Raw genomic sequence first — 15,582 nt, 5'->3', positions numbered from 1 at the left:
GATCACGCCGATTGGGTGTTCGGCGTCGTTTCACGGTAACACATGAAGGGTTCTCCTGTGGCTAAAACCGGCATCTGAAGTGCACAGAGAAGTTACCTGACTCCATTACAAAGAGCCCAGTCTCCCCAATACTCTCTCCTAAGAAACTCCCCAGTCTTCATGTTCCCCATGGCACCACAAAACTCTCATTATGGGATGACTGGTGCGGCAAGCAGTGTCTCTGTCACCCCCAAGGAGGCTGGGAGTGAAGGCATGCTGGGTTCCGAGGGCCTTTGCCTTAGGTCCAAGGCCCAGAAAGATCCCCAGGGGAATTGTGTGAGAATTCCAGCAGCCAGCACAACTGGAACCAGGAGGAAACCTCTTCTCATGCCATCTTTTGACTCCTACCTCGACATGGGAATGACATTGTCTGGGCTGCACTTACCCCTTGGCTCTCTAACTCATCAGTGAGGGCAAGAGGTAACGAGCTCAATTCTTTCCGTACCTAAATGCAAGTGAGTGCGCGTACATGTAAAGAGATATTACAAGCAGGAAACCACTGAAGCAGCATCTGCCTCCACCCACCTCCTCTGCGGCTCTATTCCCTGCAGTAGCATCAGGAAGTAAGGTTAGCAAGACAATGCGGCTGGGCTGGGTCCTAGACATGAGTGTTTGTTGTAAGTGATACTGTGGTAGAGTCCTGTGCAAGCCCCCAAAGGTTTCACGCTCCTTGACCGAGAACTGATTCTCTAGGCTTTTCTCCAGATACTTTGCTGGAACAACAGCGAGGCTGCAACATCTACAAGAACTGTTACGTCATGGTTTCCAATCTGATGCCCGCAGACAGTAAAGAGGAGCCTGGAGGCATCACTTAGGTTTTTACGTATTTTAAAAAAAGGACCCTTGACCATCGTCCTTCCAAATATCAGTATGGAGTTTAGCAGCCTGAATCCAAATCTTCCTACCCCTGGACGGTGAGCTTCTGGAATTACCAAAATAATTCCCTTCCATTCCCAATATTTGGGTAATTGAAAGAAATTCAGATAACTGAACCGCTCGTCCCTGTGCTTCATACATTGACACATATCATACATTTCGATGTAGTTCTTTTTTTTTTTAACAATTTTTTTTAAGATTTTATTTATTTATTTGTCAGAGAGAGAGGGAGAGCGAGCGAGCACAGGAAGACAGAGAGGCAGGCAGAGGCAGAGGGAGAAGCAGGCTCCCCGCCGAGCAAGGAGCCCGATGTGGGACTCGATCCCAGGACGCCGGGATCATGACCTGAGCCGAAGGCAGCTGCTTAACCAACTGAGCCACCCAGGCGTCCCTCGATGTAGTTCTTAAGTAAGGCTCAAATTGTTAGAAGTCCCAAATGTGAAACCCTACCTCTAAATTTTGTCAAGTGGAGTAAGAGGTCAAATTTACCTCAACAAAGTCATATATTTGAAGGTTCCTAGGTAATGCCTAGTGCACTACAACCTGCTCCATGATTAAATAGTTTTTTAAATACGTGGTTACCACTTTATTATTTTTAAAGATTTTATTTATTTATTTATTTATTTATTTGACAGAGATCACAAGTAAGCAGAGAGGCAGGCAGAGAGAGAGAGGGGGAAGCGGGCTCCCCGTTGTGCAGAAAGCCTGATGTGGGGCCTGATCCCAGGACCCCTGAGATCATGAACTGGGCCGAAGGCAGAGGCTTACCCCTCTGAGCCACCCTGGTGCCCCCATGATTAAATATTTGTAAGTCAATCATTAAATTTTTCTTAAAGTTATTTTCTGTTCAATATTACTTTTTACCAGGTAGTATTCACTCTTTGGGGGAAGATGATCTATGGTTTCATACAAAGGTAACATAAAAATAACTGCTTTGTTTCCAGTACTGTCCCTTGATGGGGCCCAATATCTTTTGGAGTGGTTTTTTTTTTTTTTTTTGGTGATGGCTTTTCGGGCTGTTTTTTGGGCTTTGTTTTCTGCCCCAGCCACCACACTGAACTGAAATGCTCAGGGAACAGTATTTCCCAAGTCTGTTTCTTGGTTAGTAATCCTTAATGCAAAGAGTACAGAGCGTGGTTTCTCAAAGCTTGGCACCACTGACATTTTGGGCTGGGCAGTCTCTTGTTGTGAGGGCTGCCTTGCCCACTGGAGTATGGGTAGCAGCATCCCTGGCCCTTACCCACTCCCGATGGCATCCTTTCTTCCCCATTGGTGACAACCAAAACATCTCCAACAGGCAAAACTGCCCCTGGTTGAGAACCAGAGCCCTAATACATCATTACCTCACCACGGCCTACATCAAAGTTTGTCTGGCCATTTCTATCTCCCTACACTGTAGCCATGAACCAATTCACTCAGTAAATATTTAAAAACATGGGTAAAGTTAAATATTTAGTATTGAGGGTATGACACATGTCAGGAAATTGAAACCACAGATTGTAAATTTAAATTATTAAGCTTTGGTGGGCTCAAAGACAATGTCTAACTTCACTGACTTTGCTTAATCTGTATATGAGCTTACTTGACTTACACAGTTATTAAGTATTCATAGCCACTCAGGTCCCGACCGACAAGCAGGTAGCAAATCCACTCCGAGGTACAATCTTGCATTCTATGAGGCTACCAAAGAGCATACGATGTGGTGTTTCCCCTCAAGGAACTTCTTCCATCAAGTTGTGGGAATACATGGTAACGTATCATTTGACTCTGGGCTGACATTTTGAAGTAAAGCATTCAAGTGTCCTTTTTGGTTGGGGCGTAACAAAATCACACATGAATTTCTTGTCATTTTATTTAAATTAAGAAATATAGAGCACCTGGGTGGCTCAGTTGGTTGAGTAACTGCCTTCAGCTCAGAACATGATCCTGGAGTCCCCGGATTGAGACCTGCATTGGGGTCCCTGCTCAGCAAGGGGTCTGCTTCTTCCTCTGACCTTCCCTGCCTCGTGCTATCTTATTCTCTCTCTCTCTCTCTCTCTCTCTCTCTCTCAAATAAATAAAATCTTTAAATTAAGAAACATATATACGTATATATGAAAAAGCATAACCAAACCACAAGGAACTCCATGTCACAACTCAAATGATCATGATCAAGTATAATAACGACAACAGATAATTTCTTTAATAGCAGTGGACCTAAATAAGGGTCAGAAAGTTTACTAAGATTTCAAATGCAGTGTTTTTAAGGAAATGTCTCATAGTTCAGGTCTCAAAATTTAGCATTCGGTCTTCCACAGTCTGGCTCAGAAGGACGTCAGGGAAAGTCACTTCTCAGATAGGTGTAAATTCACTTATTTATTAAAATTACACAACTCACTCTTAGGCACTTGGGAGATTAAAGTAACTGGAAAGAATTTAGGACATAAAAAATTAACAGTGTAACATATAGTAAAGCGAACAATTTAAAGATTCAACAAGAGCAGTGACCAGGAGGTTAGCCAAGAATCAATTAAAAATACAGTGGACCCATTACTAGCCTAGCACTATACTAACCTCAGTGAACAATTCAAAGGAATCATTCATTCATTCATCATTCATTCATTCAACAAATATCTCCTGAGGGCTTATTATGTGCCACACACTCTTCTAGGCTCTGAGGATACAGCACGGAACAATCCAGACAAAAATCTTGCCTTCAGAAAGCTGACGTTCTACCTGAATAATTTCTAGGTAAGAGAAGCTGGATCTCTGGCCTCAGGGAGTTAATCATCTTGTTGGGCAGACCAAACAAATGAAATCCATGAAATAAGAAGAAAGAACTACAATGTTGGGCACTACTTCCACCAATATGCAAGAGGAGGAGTATCGAAGGAGGATCTGGAACAATGAGGAAGGTTCTGTGGGGTTGGGACTTGAGATTTAGACCGTTGCTACTCAAAGCACCACCTGAGAATCACCCGCACTGGCACCACTTGGGAAACAGTTAGCAATGCAGAATCTTGGGCCCATCCCAGACATGCTAAATCAAACTCTGCACTTTAAAAAGAATCCTAGGGAACTTCTTTTTTTTCTTTAGGATTTTATTTATTTAGGGGCACCTGGGTGGCTCAGCGGGTTAAAGCCTCTGCCTTTGGCTCAGGTCATGATCCCAGGGTCCTGGGATGGAGCCCCACATTGGGCTCTCTGCTCAGCAGGGAGCCCGCCTCCTCCTCTCACTCTCTCACTCTGCCTGCCTCTCTGCCTACTTGTGATCTCTCTATCTGTCAAATAAATAAATATAAAAAAGATTTTATTTATTTATTTGAGACAGAGAGAGAGAGCATAAGCTGGGGGGAGGCAGAGGGAGAGGGAGAAGCAGACTCTGCTGAGCAGGGAGCAGGATGCAGGGGCTCAATCCCAGGACCGTGGGATCATGACCTAAGCCCAAGGCAGACGCCTAGTGACTGAGCCACTCAGGCGCCCCCAAAGGCAGATGCTTAACCAACTGAGCCACCCAGGTGCCCCGAGAATTCTAGGGAACTTATAAGGACATTAAAGTTTAGGTGGAACTACAGATTTCCGGCCAGGCTGGCATTGTTAAGTGTGAGCTGGGCTGGTGGAAAATGGAGAGTGGATTGGGGCCTATCATAAGGTTATAAGTTGTGAGGGCCTGGACAGGGGGAACTAGGAGTAAGGAGAATGCAATTATATCCTTTATCATCTGAATGGATAATGAAATGTGATGGCTCTACATGCAATGGAATATTATTCAACCTTGAAAAGGAAGGAAATCCTGCCATTTGTGACAATATGGATGGACTTCGAGGGCATTTATGCTAAGGGGAAGAAGTCAGAGAGAGAGAGAGAGAGCGTGCGTCTAAATACTGAATGATCTAAAAATATACCAAACTTATAGGGAGAAGACTGGTGGTTGGCAGGGGCAGGTGAGAGGGGACATAAGTGAAGGTGGTCAAAGGGTACAAACTTCCAGTTAGAAGATGAGTAAGTTCTTGGGATGTCATGTACAGCATGGTGGCTATAGTTTACAACAATCTATTGTATCCTTGACAGTTGCTAAGAAAGTAAATCTTAAAAGTTAGAGGGACTTGTGTTTGGATTCTCAGCTCTACCACTTCTTAACTGTGTGATATTTGGATCAAATTATTTAACCCCACTGAGGCCTTTTCATCACCTGTAAAATGGTGGGGGAGGCAGTCTGACATCAGAGGGCCCTTGTAACGATTCAATCCGGTAATGCATACCTAGCACTAGCCCGGCAGTCCGGGCACAAAGAAAATGACAACCATTAATAATAATTATATTGATAACAATAAGATGCTATCTTTTGAGAAAGATTCAAAAGCACCCAAACCACCACAACAACAAAACAAAAGAAACTTTTTAGCGAGTGTCTACTAGAGCCCCAACACTGTGTTGGGTATAGACTTATAACAACCTGCAATGTAAGGAACTTCACCCTTGTCTTAAATTGGCACTTGGACATGACATTTTTAAATTTAATTAACCTCCGTTGGTCCGCAAAGGTGCCTTCGTGCTGAGATTTCTGTAATTGTTACTATTATCATTGTTACTGTTACTATCATTAGGGTAGTCTCAAAAGGACTCCTCTCCCTGCTGGAGTGGAATTTAAGAGCCAGCAGAGACAAGGAATTGCTGAAACCGCGGCTGCCTGTGTGTCGAGTTCAGTAAGGCATACTGCTAATGATCCAGTCTCGTCTTCCATGCCTCTACCATCCTCATTAATTTTCTGTTGATGTACTATCTGTTTTCCAATTTCCCTCTCTCTCTCTCTCTCTCTCTCTCTCTCTCTCTTCCACGTGCAAACTTGGGAAGAGAAGCCCCAGTCTGGCCGCCTTCCACGAACTGACAGCCCAAGAGGCAGGGGTAGCCTCAGGTTCAAGTCACCTGAAGCATGTCTGGGGGCGGGGAATCCAGAACGCGAGCGAGCGGCTAAGAATCCGTCCAGAGGCGCCGCCCCCGCCCCCGAGGGGTGGGGGGTGGGGGGGCAGGGACCCGACTGCGGGGATGAGTCGGGGTCTACCGACTCGGTGGTTTTCCGTGCCTCCACCCTCGACTAGATCGGGGAACCCAGAGGGACTTCCAACACTCCCCAAATTTCAACTCAAGTCGTCTCCGAAGCTGCGTGTGCCCCAGCTTCGAACGCTTGCCTGCAACGTGGCCGCGTCTGGGACGCCCTCCTACCCCCAGGGTCACCCAGACTCCTCCATTCCCTTCCCAGGCCGAGCCGGGTGCCGGGTGCCCCAGCCCCCGGCTTCTCCTCTCCGTGTGCGCGGGGGGAGCCCGCCCCTCCGCGGGCAAGCCCAGCCACAGCCCTGCACCGCGAGCAGCCCCGGCGCTCCTGACACCGCCCGGCGGCAGGGCGGGGGCAGGGCCAACGGCGGAACCGCCCCCAACCGCCTCCCGGCCCGGCGGGCTTGCTGGGGCTCCTCCACCTCCTCTTCCTAAAGCGGCGAGGCGCAGACGGGCGGCATCACTCGAGCCCAGGTCCCGGCCACCGCCACACGCTGTGCCCCGCGTTCGGGAGGAGGAGCGGCGGCGGAGGCGGCGGAGGCGGCGGAGGCGGCGGCAACAGCGGCGGGCGGGCGCCAGAAAGGTAGACTGAGTCCCGGGCAGCCGCGCCGCCAACCGCCCACCCCACCCCACCCCCCAGCCCGGGGCTGCGCGCCACCAGCCCCGTCACCCCACTTCTGTGTGTCCTTCCAGGCCCTGGTCGAAAAGCCTGGGAGGGCCGCCGAGCTACCCCCGGAGGAGGAGCCAGTCCGAGCCCCAGGCGCCGCCGCCGCAGGAGCAGTGCGGAGCAGCCTTCGCCTTCATGGCCCACTCACCGGTGGCTGTCCAAGTTCCCGGGATGCAGGTGAGGAAGCCCAGGCCGCCGCTGCCGACCACGTGACTGCCCCGGAGCCCCGAGCGCGGTCCCCGGCCACCGGAGGCGGCCCCGGGACTCCCCTGAAGGCAGGGCCGAGCGCAGGGGCCAGGTGACCCTGGAGTAGGGCTCGAAGCGTTTCCCGGCGTTTCGGCTAGCTGGTGCGCTGCGCGGGGGTGCGCTGCGCGGGGAGGGCGGGGAGGGACCCGGCGCGCGGCGAGGTGCGGGGGGAGGGGGCGGGGGAGCATAAAAATAGGCCAGATCCAGACACCTGCGTCTGCAGAGCTCGGTCCGGCTGGGGAGTGGAGGTGGGAGGTCTTAACCTGGGAGAGATGGAGGTGTTTCGGAATTTGTGGGGTAAAATGCAAGTCGTGCCCCCCCTCCCCGCACACACACAAGTTGGGGCGGAGCAAGACAAGGGGGTGTCGGTGGCGGCGGCATTGAATTGGGCTCTTCCTGTGTTCGTAGAGTGAAGAGCGAGGTGGCTTCTTTCCCCCTTTTGCTGTTGCTTCTTAAGGGCGAAGTTCTGTCTCGCTCCCCCCACCTGGCCCAGCCCATAGTGTGGCGTGAGAAATGCAGGGTCCTGTGTCAGAGTGGCCAAGGTGATGACTCCCCAGACCCCCCCCCCCCCCCCCGGCCTTTCCCACAAGAGACTGTTGCATGTGGTTAAAGGAAGCTTTTTGTCCTGGACAAGGGACTAATGATTGGGACCCACCTCCTTACTCCAGATTTACCCAGACCCCTCCCCCCGTTATATTTTTATTTTTGTTCAAGAAGAAATAAGCGATGTGTCCCTACACTTTTTACGCGGTTAGGTTTTTAAGTTGGTGCATTTCAAGCTATCTACTAAATGTTACTCAGATCTACTAACTTTTTTAAGAATTCACTTTTTTTTCCTTTGCTAAATAGTCTAAACAACCCATTTGTGAACAGATCAGAGACTAGAAACCCTAAAGCCTCAGTCCCTCATTATCTTCTAAAAATGTGAAAGCAGACTTTCAAGTTCAGAAAACACGTTTAGAGTAGTAAATAGACACCTTATGTTTCTAGTAAAAATCAAGCGCTGTGGATTGGGGACTCAGTTTACTAATCGATGCATGGAATTCATCCTTTTTTTTTTTTTTTTTTTAGCAATAGGTCATATTTTATGCATGGTCACAAAAAAGTAATTTTAAAAATACTTCATCACAAAAGGACCATTTGTGTGGGACATACATCAATTCTAGGACTCCCGTGTGTACTAAGCACCAGGCCTTTTAGCTGAGTATAGAGCATGTCTGTGTTGAGTCCCAGGAAGTCGGTGTGTATTTAATAAAAAGAGAGAGAGGGAGGGAGGGAGGAAGAAAAAGGGAAATGAGAAATATTGGGGCTTTTTAAAAGGTTAATCCATTTAGGCTTTACAGAATGCTTCAAACTTTTTTCTGAGGCCACCCCCTCCCCGCCTTGCTCGGTCCCCTATCCACCCTGCTCCACACTCCATTCATTCAGTCTGCCTTTGGTTGTAGCCAGAGATTAGTCGTTTGCAATACTAACTCCCAATTTTGCCCCGTCTGATGTGGAAGAAGTGCGAAAAACTTCTCACCCTGCTCTGCTTTCCTTTATGTGGAGAGTAGAACGGTACAGATGGAAAGTTTTTCTCTGGGGGTCTCCATGCTTGTCTCCATTGTGTGCGCCTGCGCCAGCACAGAGAGTGCCTCGCGTTCATCAAGTTTGCGATTCTGGGGAACTCTGTGTGCTAAGGAGAAAATGGTTTCTGGTCCTTACTTGATTTGTGTTTATTTGATTTATATGGTTTAGGACCTACGTGCTGTTCAGTATTTCTTAATGTTCCCTGTTTAGTTATCGGAGTTCCCTATCTCTTGAACTTTAAAATCTTAATTAAGGTAGTTTAGAATGTGAATCACATCTTTTAATTTACAAGTTCTGCTGTTCACTGTACGCCTTCTCAAGGTTGTGGTTACTTTGTCCCACATTATTTGGGGAGGGCATCATCTCCATATTAGCAAAGAAGAGAGGGATATTTGTCACTTTCTCCATTGTAATGAAATGGTAAATTCTTAGCTGCTTATTTCTACTTTATTTGTAGATGTAGTCCTTAAGCATTTGAGCAACACAAAAGTTTTCCACTGTTAAAATTGTACGGTACCCTAAAAATAAATTTGATGGCCTTCAGTGTGACTCTTGAGCCTAGACTACTTTGACTATTCTTTTGTTCCCAAATACTGCAGATGATATGCAGAAATATATCATGAGCTTGTAAAATTCTCCTGGACTTTTGTTCAAGACTTAGGAGCAACTTTTAAACTCTTAGAGTAGTAAGAAAACTTCAAGAACCCCATGTGTTCTTGAAATTAATGTCTAGTATTTCCACAAATCAGGGTGAAGTGGTTGACCGGCCTATAACTTTTTAACAGTTTATTTTAGAGAATTATGAAGATTGATGGAAAAAATGATTTTTCCAGAAATAAAAACAAAATTACTTTATCCGCAGTGTTTTTCTCCCCCTGAGGAGAGACATGAAGTTAGAAGCTGAGCTACCTGTTCTATCACTTAAGACTTCCAGCATTCCTGACTTTCGAACAAAGAAATTTCTGTTGCCACTAGTTTAAAATAGAAAAGAAACTTGGAGTGACGAAAGAAAATCCAGGATTTGGTCCAGTTCAAACTCTTCCTTATGAATTAGTTATTCAAACTCATATTGTTGATGTTTCTTAATATTGTGGGAATGAACATTTTTGCCCTATTACACCAAATGTTGAGGGTATGAATTTGTTTTGTAATTTGTGCTTACTTTGTTAGTGTGTACCTAAAGGAATTTTCCATACCAGGAGCTAAACTCTTGAAAAATATTTAAAGCACAACTTTAAAAAAATAATAATAAACCAATAAACCTGTTTCTTTCCACTCGAATATTTACTCTTTAATGATTTAAAACATATTTTTCTTTGAAGTTTTCAGTTATAAGTTACACTTAAGTTTAAGATATTTTCCCTTAGAACCTGCATTAGTATTTATTAGGCAAGTATTCTAAATTGGTTGTTAAATCTTCCATAAAATGTAGGTGGGAGAATAAAGTTAAATGTTGACTTGGAGTACTCAGTGGTATTATGTTATGCTTTATGTTAGGTCTCTTGTGAAAGCTTTTTAAAGTGTCTATTAAAGAATTTTAAAAGTAGCCTTCATCTATCCTTAAGTATGATAAAGGTGGTATGGTTTTGGTTTTTGGTTTTGGGGTTTTTTGCTTTGTTTTTAAGTCCTCTCCACACCCAGCGTGGAGCCCAGTGTAGGGCTTGAAGTCAATGACCCTGAGATCAACAGTCAGATTCTTAACTGCCTGAGCTACCCAGGCACCCCTAGGTGGGACAGTTTTTAAGTGGTTATTAATTGAGATGTGAAATGGAAATGAAGTTTAAGAATTAATGAACACTTTATTAAAGACTTTTATCTAAGAGATGGAAAACACTGTCTTGCATTGCTTAACCTCATTATTGGGTTCTGGGAAGGACACACAATTATACTGCATGATCTCTAGCCCTTGAAGGTCTTACGGATGTTGAGGAGTTAAATCTAGTACATGAAATATAAAATAATAAAAATTATTCTAGAATAGAACTTACTGACTGGAGGTGTTGAAGGCTTACAGAAGGTAAACTAACCACTAAGGATTATTGGGGTCCATATTGGGGAGGATGTTTCCAGGCAGGGACGTATCCTGAGCAAAGGCTTGTAGACAGGGAAAAGCGCACCCCCCACAAGTGTGCATGCACACAGAATCTTTGAGAGCGAGATAAGATCATTTGGATTATGATGAATTCCTCTAGAATAATAAGAGTTGAGATTGGAAAACATGACTGGGTCTAGATCATGGTGGTTCTTGAATGCTAAGGAAGGACTCTGGCCTTTGGACTGGCTGTGAAACTTCTCCAAGTAAAGGAGGCTCAGTGAACAGTTACATATAGAAAGAGAAATCCCAAGATGGGGTGCACTGATGACATGGAGGTTTCAGAGTCTTGAGGCAGTTGGATCTGCTGAGGCTGTTTCAGGGGGATGGTGATCATCTGTACAGAGGCAGTGGACCTTGCATTGACTGATTGCTTTCCATATGCCCAGTACTATGAAGAAAAAAAATATGATTACTAGACTTAATAATTAGCTAATTACAGAAGGAGGCATCGAAGGTGTTATGGTGTTGAATATGGGAAACTGGGAGTTACAGTACATATATGAAAGAAATTGGAAAATCAAGAGGAAGAGCCAGGTCTGGTAGGAAGCTAATGATTTCTGTTCTACAGTTGGGAAGTTTGAGGTAACAATGAGATGATGAAGTGAAAATGGAACATTCGTCTGTTACCTTGATTGTGGTGATGGTTTCACAGGTGTATATGTCTGTCCAAACTCATCAAATTGTATGCATGAAATATGTACAATTTTTTTGTACCACAGTATACCTTAATAAGGCTGTTTTTTAAAAAATGTCCCAGGGCACCTGGGTGGCTCAATTGGTTAAGCAGTCAACTCTTGATTTCTGTTCAGGTCATGATCTTGAGGTTCTGGGACTGAACCCCGCATCTGGCTCCACACTCAGCGGGGAGTCTGCTTGAAACTTCTCTCCTCTCCCTATGCCCCTCCCCCCAATAAATAAATAATTTTTTTAAATGTCCAAAAAATATTTGAAGATACAGATCTGGAGCTTTAGTCATTCATCAGGCATTTACTGAGCATTTATTATATGCTGGTCTCTTTACTTGAAACTGAAGAGGAGCCACCAAGAAGGGAGAAGTTGCTAAGGCCAGAGAGAATATGTGGCAGGTGTGGGCCCTCGGGAGACAGGAAGTGTAAGTGGGGGACTAGCTTGTAAGAAAAGGAGGGGTGACTTCAAGATCCATGGGAGGATGAGAAAATGTGTCAGCACCAAGAAGGGGTTAACTGGGGCAATGCTTTAAACTAACTCTGATCTTGAAGAAAGTTGGAGAGGAACTCAGCTTGGTGCCACAGTCTAGTATGTGTAGTTCTTACCTCCCTCACACCTTCCGAAGGTGTCATTTGAGCTTTGCAGTTTGAGGTGGAAAGAGTTTTGAAAGCATCGGCTTGGACTGATAAAGCCATACCATTGTCCATATTGATGAGTGGTTGATGCAGAAAAGTTGAATATACTAATGATAATGGCTAAGACCAACTGGAACAGAATAATCGGAAACAACTATTCGCTGGGAGAGTTGGAGGTGGGGGAAAGGTGTGGAGTTAGAGGGCCAGGGGCTAGAGGGAGAGTAACAGGAATGGGGGTGGTAGGATACGTGTCTTGAACACTAATGAGGGTCTGGAAATGGCACTTGAGGACAGAGGTCCATCATGTGCGTCCCTTGCTTGAGTCATAGAAAATAAGAGAACATAATTTAACTGGTACTTAGGAACCTATGGGCATCATGATACTGTGTTTTTTTATTCTGCCTTTTATTTATTCAGTGACCTTGAGCAAATCATCTCCAAAATGGGGACTAATAAAAGCTGCATTTCCTTTGCTTCAATGAGCTGTTATTAGGATGAATTAACTGTCATCTGTGGGGTATATTTCGAGCCCCTATATAAAAGGTGTTATGATGTATACGGGCTGTTCATCCTGCAAAACAACGCTAGACTAATCACATGAAAACACTCTCATTATCTTATCTCTCTCCTACTTGATAACCCACATTTTTCTGCTGAAATCCTGTCTTCCTCTTCTCTTCCCCACACTACCAGTACCCTACCCAAAGTCTTCTGCTCAGCTTTCCAGACTTTTCCGTTATCTGGCTCTGGTCTAGAGATGCAAACTTTGCATTATCACTATTTCCCTGGCAAGAAATCCCTTTTGTTCCACCATGCCACTTACCTTTTAGCAGTTACTGGCTGACCAGATCCTACCTGATTCTCAAGGTCTGCAAACTTACTATCTCTGTGAACTATGCCTGAGTGGTCCAGGCTACAGAAATCTCTGGTATTTCCAGGCACCCATTATATCTCTTGTCCGTAGTATGCAGTCCAGTCCTTGGCTTCATACACTGCCTTAGATTTTTTCTAACATACTTGTCTTCCAAACGGGGTTGTAAATTTCTTGAATTTTACTTTTTCATACTTTATTTATATTATGCTTTACTATATTTATATTTTACTTTTATTTATGCCACTAGGCATGAATTGTATGTAAAATTGTTGGCTAATGAGTCCCATATAGACTAGACTTTTCTAACTTTTTTTCCATTCTTTGTCTTTGAGTATATTGTGTAATGCTTGAATTCTTAAATGGTCATGGAGGCTGATTTATGTGTACACGGTGTAGACTTTTTATACTCACTAAAATGATTTTAATACATTATATGTAACATGTCTGACAACCTATACTTCTAACTAATCAGCTGTCCACACAAGGAAATTCTCATTTCTCTTTCCAGGGCCTTTGGGCGAAAAAGGAAACTCGTTGCTTTTCTTGTAACTCAGGCTGATTGCAGACAAATTTGTGTCTTTATGAGAAATAAACCATTTGTCTCTTCTCTCTGTTCCTCTCCCCACCCCACCGTCCTCAAAAGGCAAACAAATAAATAAAAGAAATTGTTTTGCTTCTCTGTCCCAGCTGTCACATTAGAAAGAATCTGATAAATTTCATATTAAGGTATTTTTGATTAATGGCTCAGTGAATGACCTCTCCCATGGATGTTCACATTTTACAGGGAATAATGTCTAAAAAATAAAAAAAGGAAATCCAGTAGTAGCACTTTAGATAGCTTGATGGTTGTTTTTGACTGAACCGTGTCTTCTGAATGAGGGCTGGTTTTATTCATCTTATTTGTTGCTAGAAAATGGAATTAGGAGAACAAAATTAACAGCAGCAACTGCTTTTCATTTCTTGTCATTAAGACCCGAACAATTTTCACCACAGGTACATGTAAAGAAATGTCTCTGGAAGAAAGCTGTGAGGTAATTTCGCTTTTAAGAGAACAAAAATTAATAAAATAGGCACTACTAAAATTAGGACTGTTTTTCATTTTGCCATCTGCCATTTTAGACTACAGGTGTTCCGTGGTCATCTTTGAATTAATGCTTGTGAAATCAAACATTTAAAAAAATACATTGACTAATCTGGGGCGCCTGGGTGGCTCAGTCAGTTAAGTGTCTGCCTTCAGCTCCAGATCATGATCTTGGGGTCCTGGGATCGAGCACCGTGTCGGGCTCCCTGCTCATTGGGGTGTCTGCTGCTCCCTCTCCCTCTGCTTCTCCTTGTACTCTGTCTCTCTCTCAAATAAAAAAATAAAACCTTTTAAAACATATATATTGACTAATTCCTCTCAGTAGTCCTGTGAGCTAGGAAGAGCTATCCAATCGGAAAATGCCTTTACATTTGGATTTTAAAGCAAACCACATTGCTAGCCAGCTCTACCCATCATCCTCTTCGTCGTCACTCCCCCAGATCCCTTGTAATTCAGGCGGTTTACTTGACATGCCCATTCAGAGAAGCCAGGAAACCTAGTGCAGCCTGATCGCGTCTTTCTCCTCCATTCCTGCCTCTGTCAACGCACCACCTGTCACCAGCATTTACCTCACTGGGGATGGAGCTACGCACCCCTCTCAGCCTGTTCTGGGCTTGTTCCAGCATTTCCCTGACTGTACCCTGCTGGCCTTGCTTTTCCTTCATTTATCATACATACCGTCATGGATTAAAATGATCCGTGTCCTGAAATATCAGATCAGTCACTGGTATGGCATAGCTTCGGCTCTTCTAGCAAAATGAGAACAGAATTGTGGTTCATACTTCCTGAGAAACTAACGCAAGCAAAATTGCAGACAGCTTTAGGTGAAAGAGTTGAAGATACTCTTTCTTTAAAGATTTTATTTATTCATTTGAGAGGGAAAGAGATGGAGAGAACACAGGCTCGGGGAGAGGTGGTGGGAGAAGGAGAAGCAGACTCCTATCTGAGCTGGGAGCTCAGTGCGCAGGACTCGATCCCTGGACCTAGAGCTCATGACCTGAGCTGAAGGCAGATGCTCAAACATCTGAGCCATCTGGGCGCCCAGAAATACTTTTTTTTTTTTTTTTAAGTGGCTACTTTCCTCCTCTTCGGTCAAGTCACTTCGAAAATGTGCTGCTGAGGAAATGGAAGACATTATATTTTTGTCTTTTTCTCACGAAAAATGTTTACAGGAAAACTTTTCAGTCTTTCTTTGTGATCCTGGTAGCAGATCGTGTGTTCTTTGTGGTGTTTTTCTGCTCTCTCCTCCTTTCACCTGTTCAAAAAATACGTAGGGAAAAGAAAGCGGTGTAAAACCCTATCAATTTTAAATGCAAAGGACAGAGAAAAGTAGTGTTCAAATCAGCCACCATTGGAATTTTCAGTTTGTTCATTACAGAACAATAGGGTGTCTAGCTGAAGAGTAACAGTTGCGTTGAATTATAGAAACAGCTCACCAGTACCAACTTAATGAAGTTTTACTGGATTTGAAATCCATACCACACTAGATAGGTTAGGGAATTTCAAAGCATACTAGTGAATTACTCTACCAGGTTTCAGTAGTGCCTGGTAACACAATCCTAGGAGTGAATTTTTGGCAGGTGGAGGAAATACTTTAAGGACATCTAGACGCATCCAGATTTTTTCTTTGAAAATGCATTTTTGAGTTGCTCTGTTAGTGCCCGTTTTATCCCCCTCCCCCCAGCTTTCCATTAAACCTTTGGCTTTGCAACATATCACTTTACAGTATGTTATATTAAGCTAGGACTTCACTGCTTGATGCAGTGTCGTATAAATAACACA

At 44.4% G+C, this 15,582-nt stretch overlaps 1 protein-coding gene across 2 annotated transcripts in view; it reads left to right on the top strand.

The window, feature by feature from the left end:
- Positions 1 to 6,152: 6,152 nt before the first annotated feature.
- The window catches only part of STK26 (serine/threonine kinase 26), a gene marked incomplete at its 3' end in the record, with an annotated part of 52,230 nt that continues 42,800 nt past the window's right edge, over positions 6,153 to 15,582 (top strand). The window contains exons 1-2 of one of the 2 annotated variants that reach the window (XM_082717686.1): positions 6,153 to 6,529; positions 6,640 to 6,790. In XM_082717686.1, the coding sequence (XP_082573812.1) occupies positions 6,749 to 6,790 (42 nt within the window). In that variant the 5' untranslated portion in view covers positions 6,153 to 6,529; positions 6,640 to 6,748. The remainder of the gene's footprint in view (positions 6,530 to 6,639; positions 6,791 to 15,582) is intronic. The other variant, XM_082717687.1, reaches the window with a different exon arrangement.

This window comes from Mustela nivalis (assembly GCF_964662115.1).
Source record: "Mustela nivalis genome assembly, chromosome: X".
Classification (NCBI taxonomy): Eukaryota; Metazoa; Chordata; class Mammalia; order Carnivora; family Mustelidae; genus Mustela; species Mustela nivalis.
This window is presented reverse-complemented; position numbering and strand designations above follow the sequence as displayed.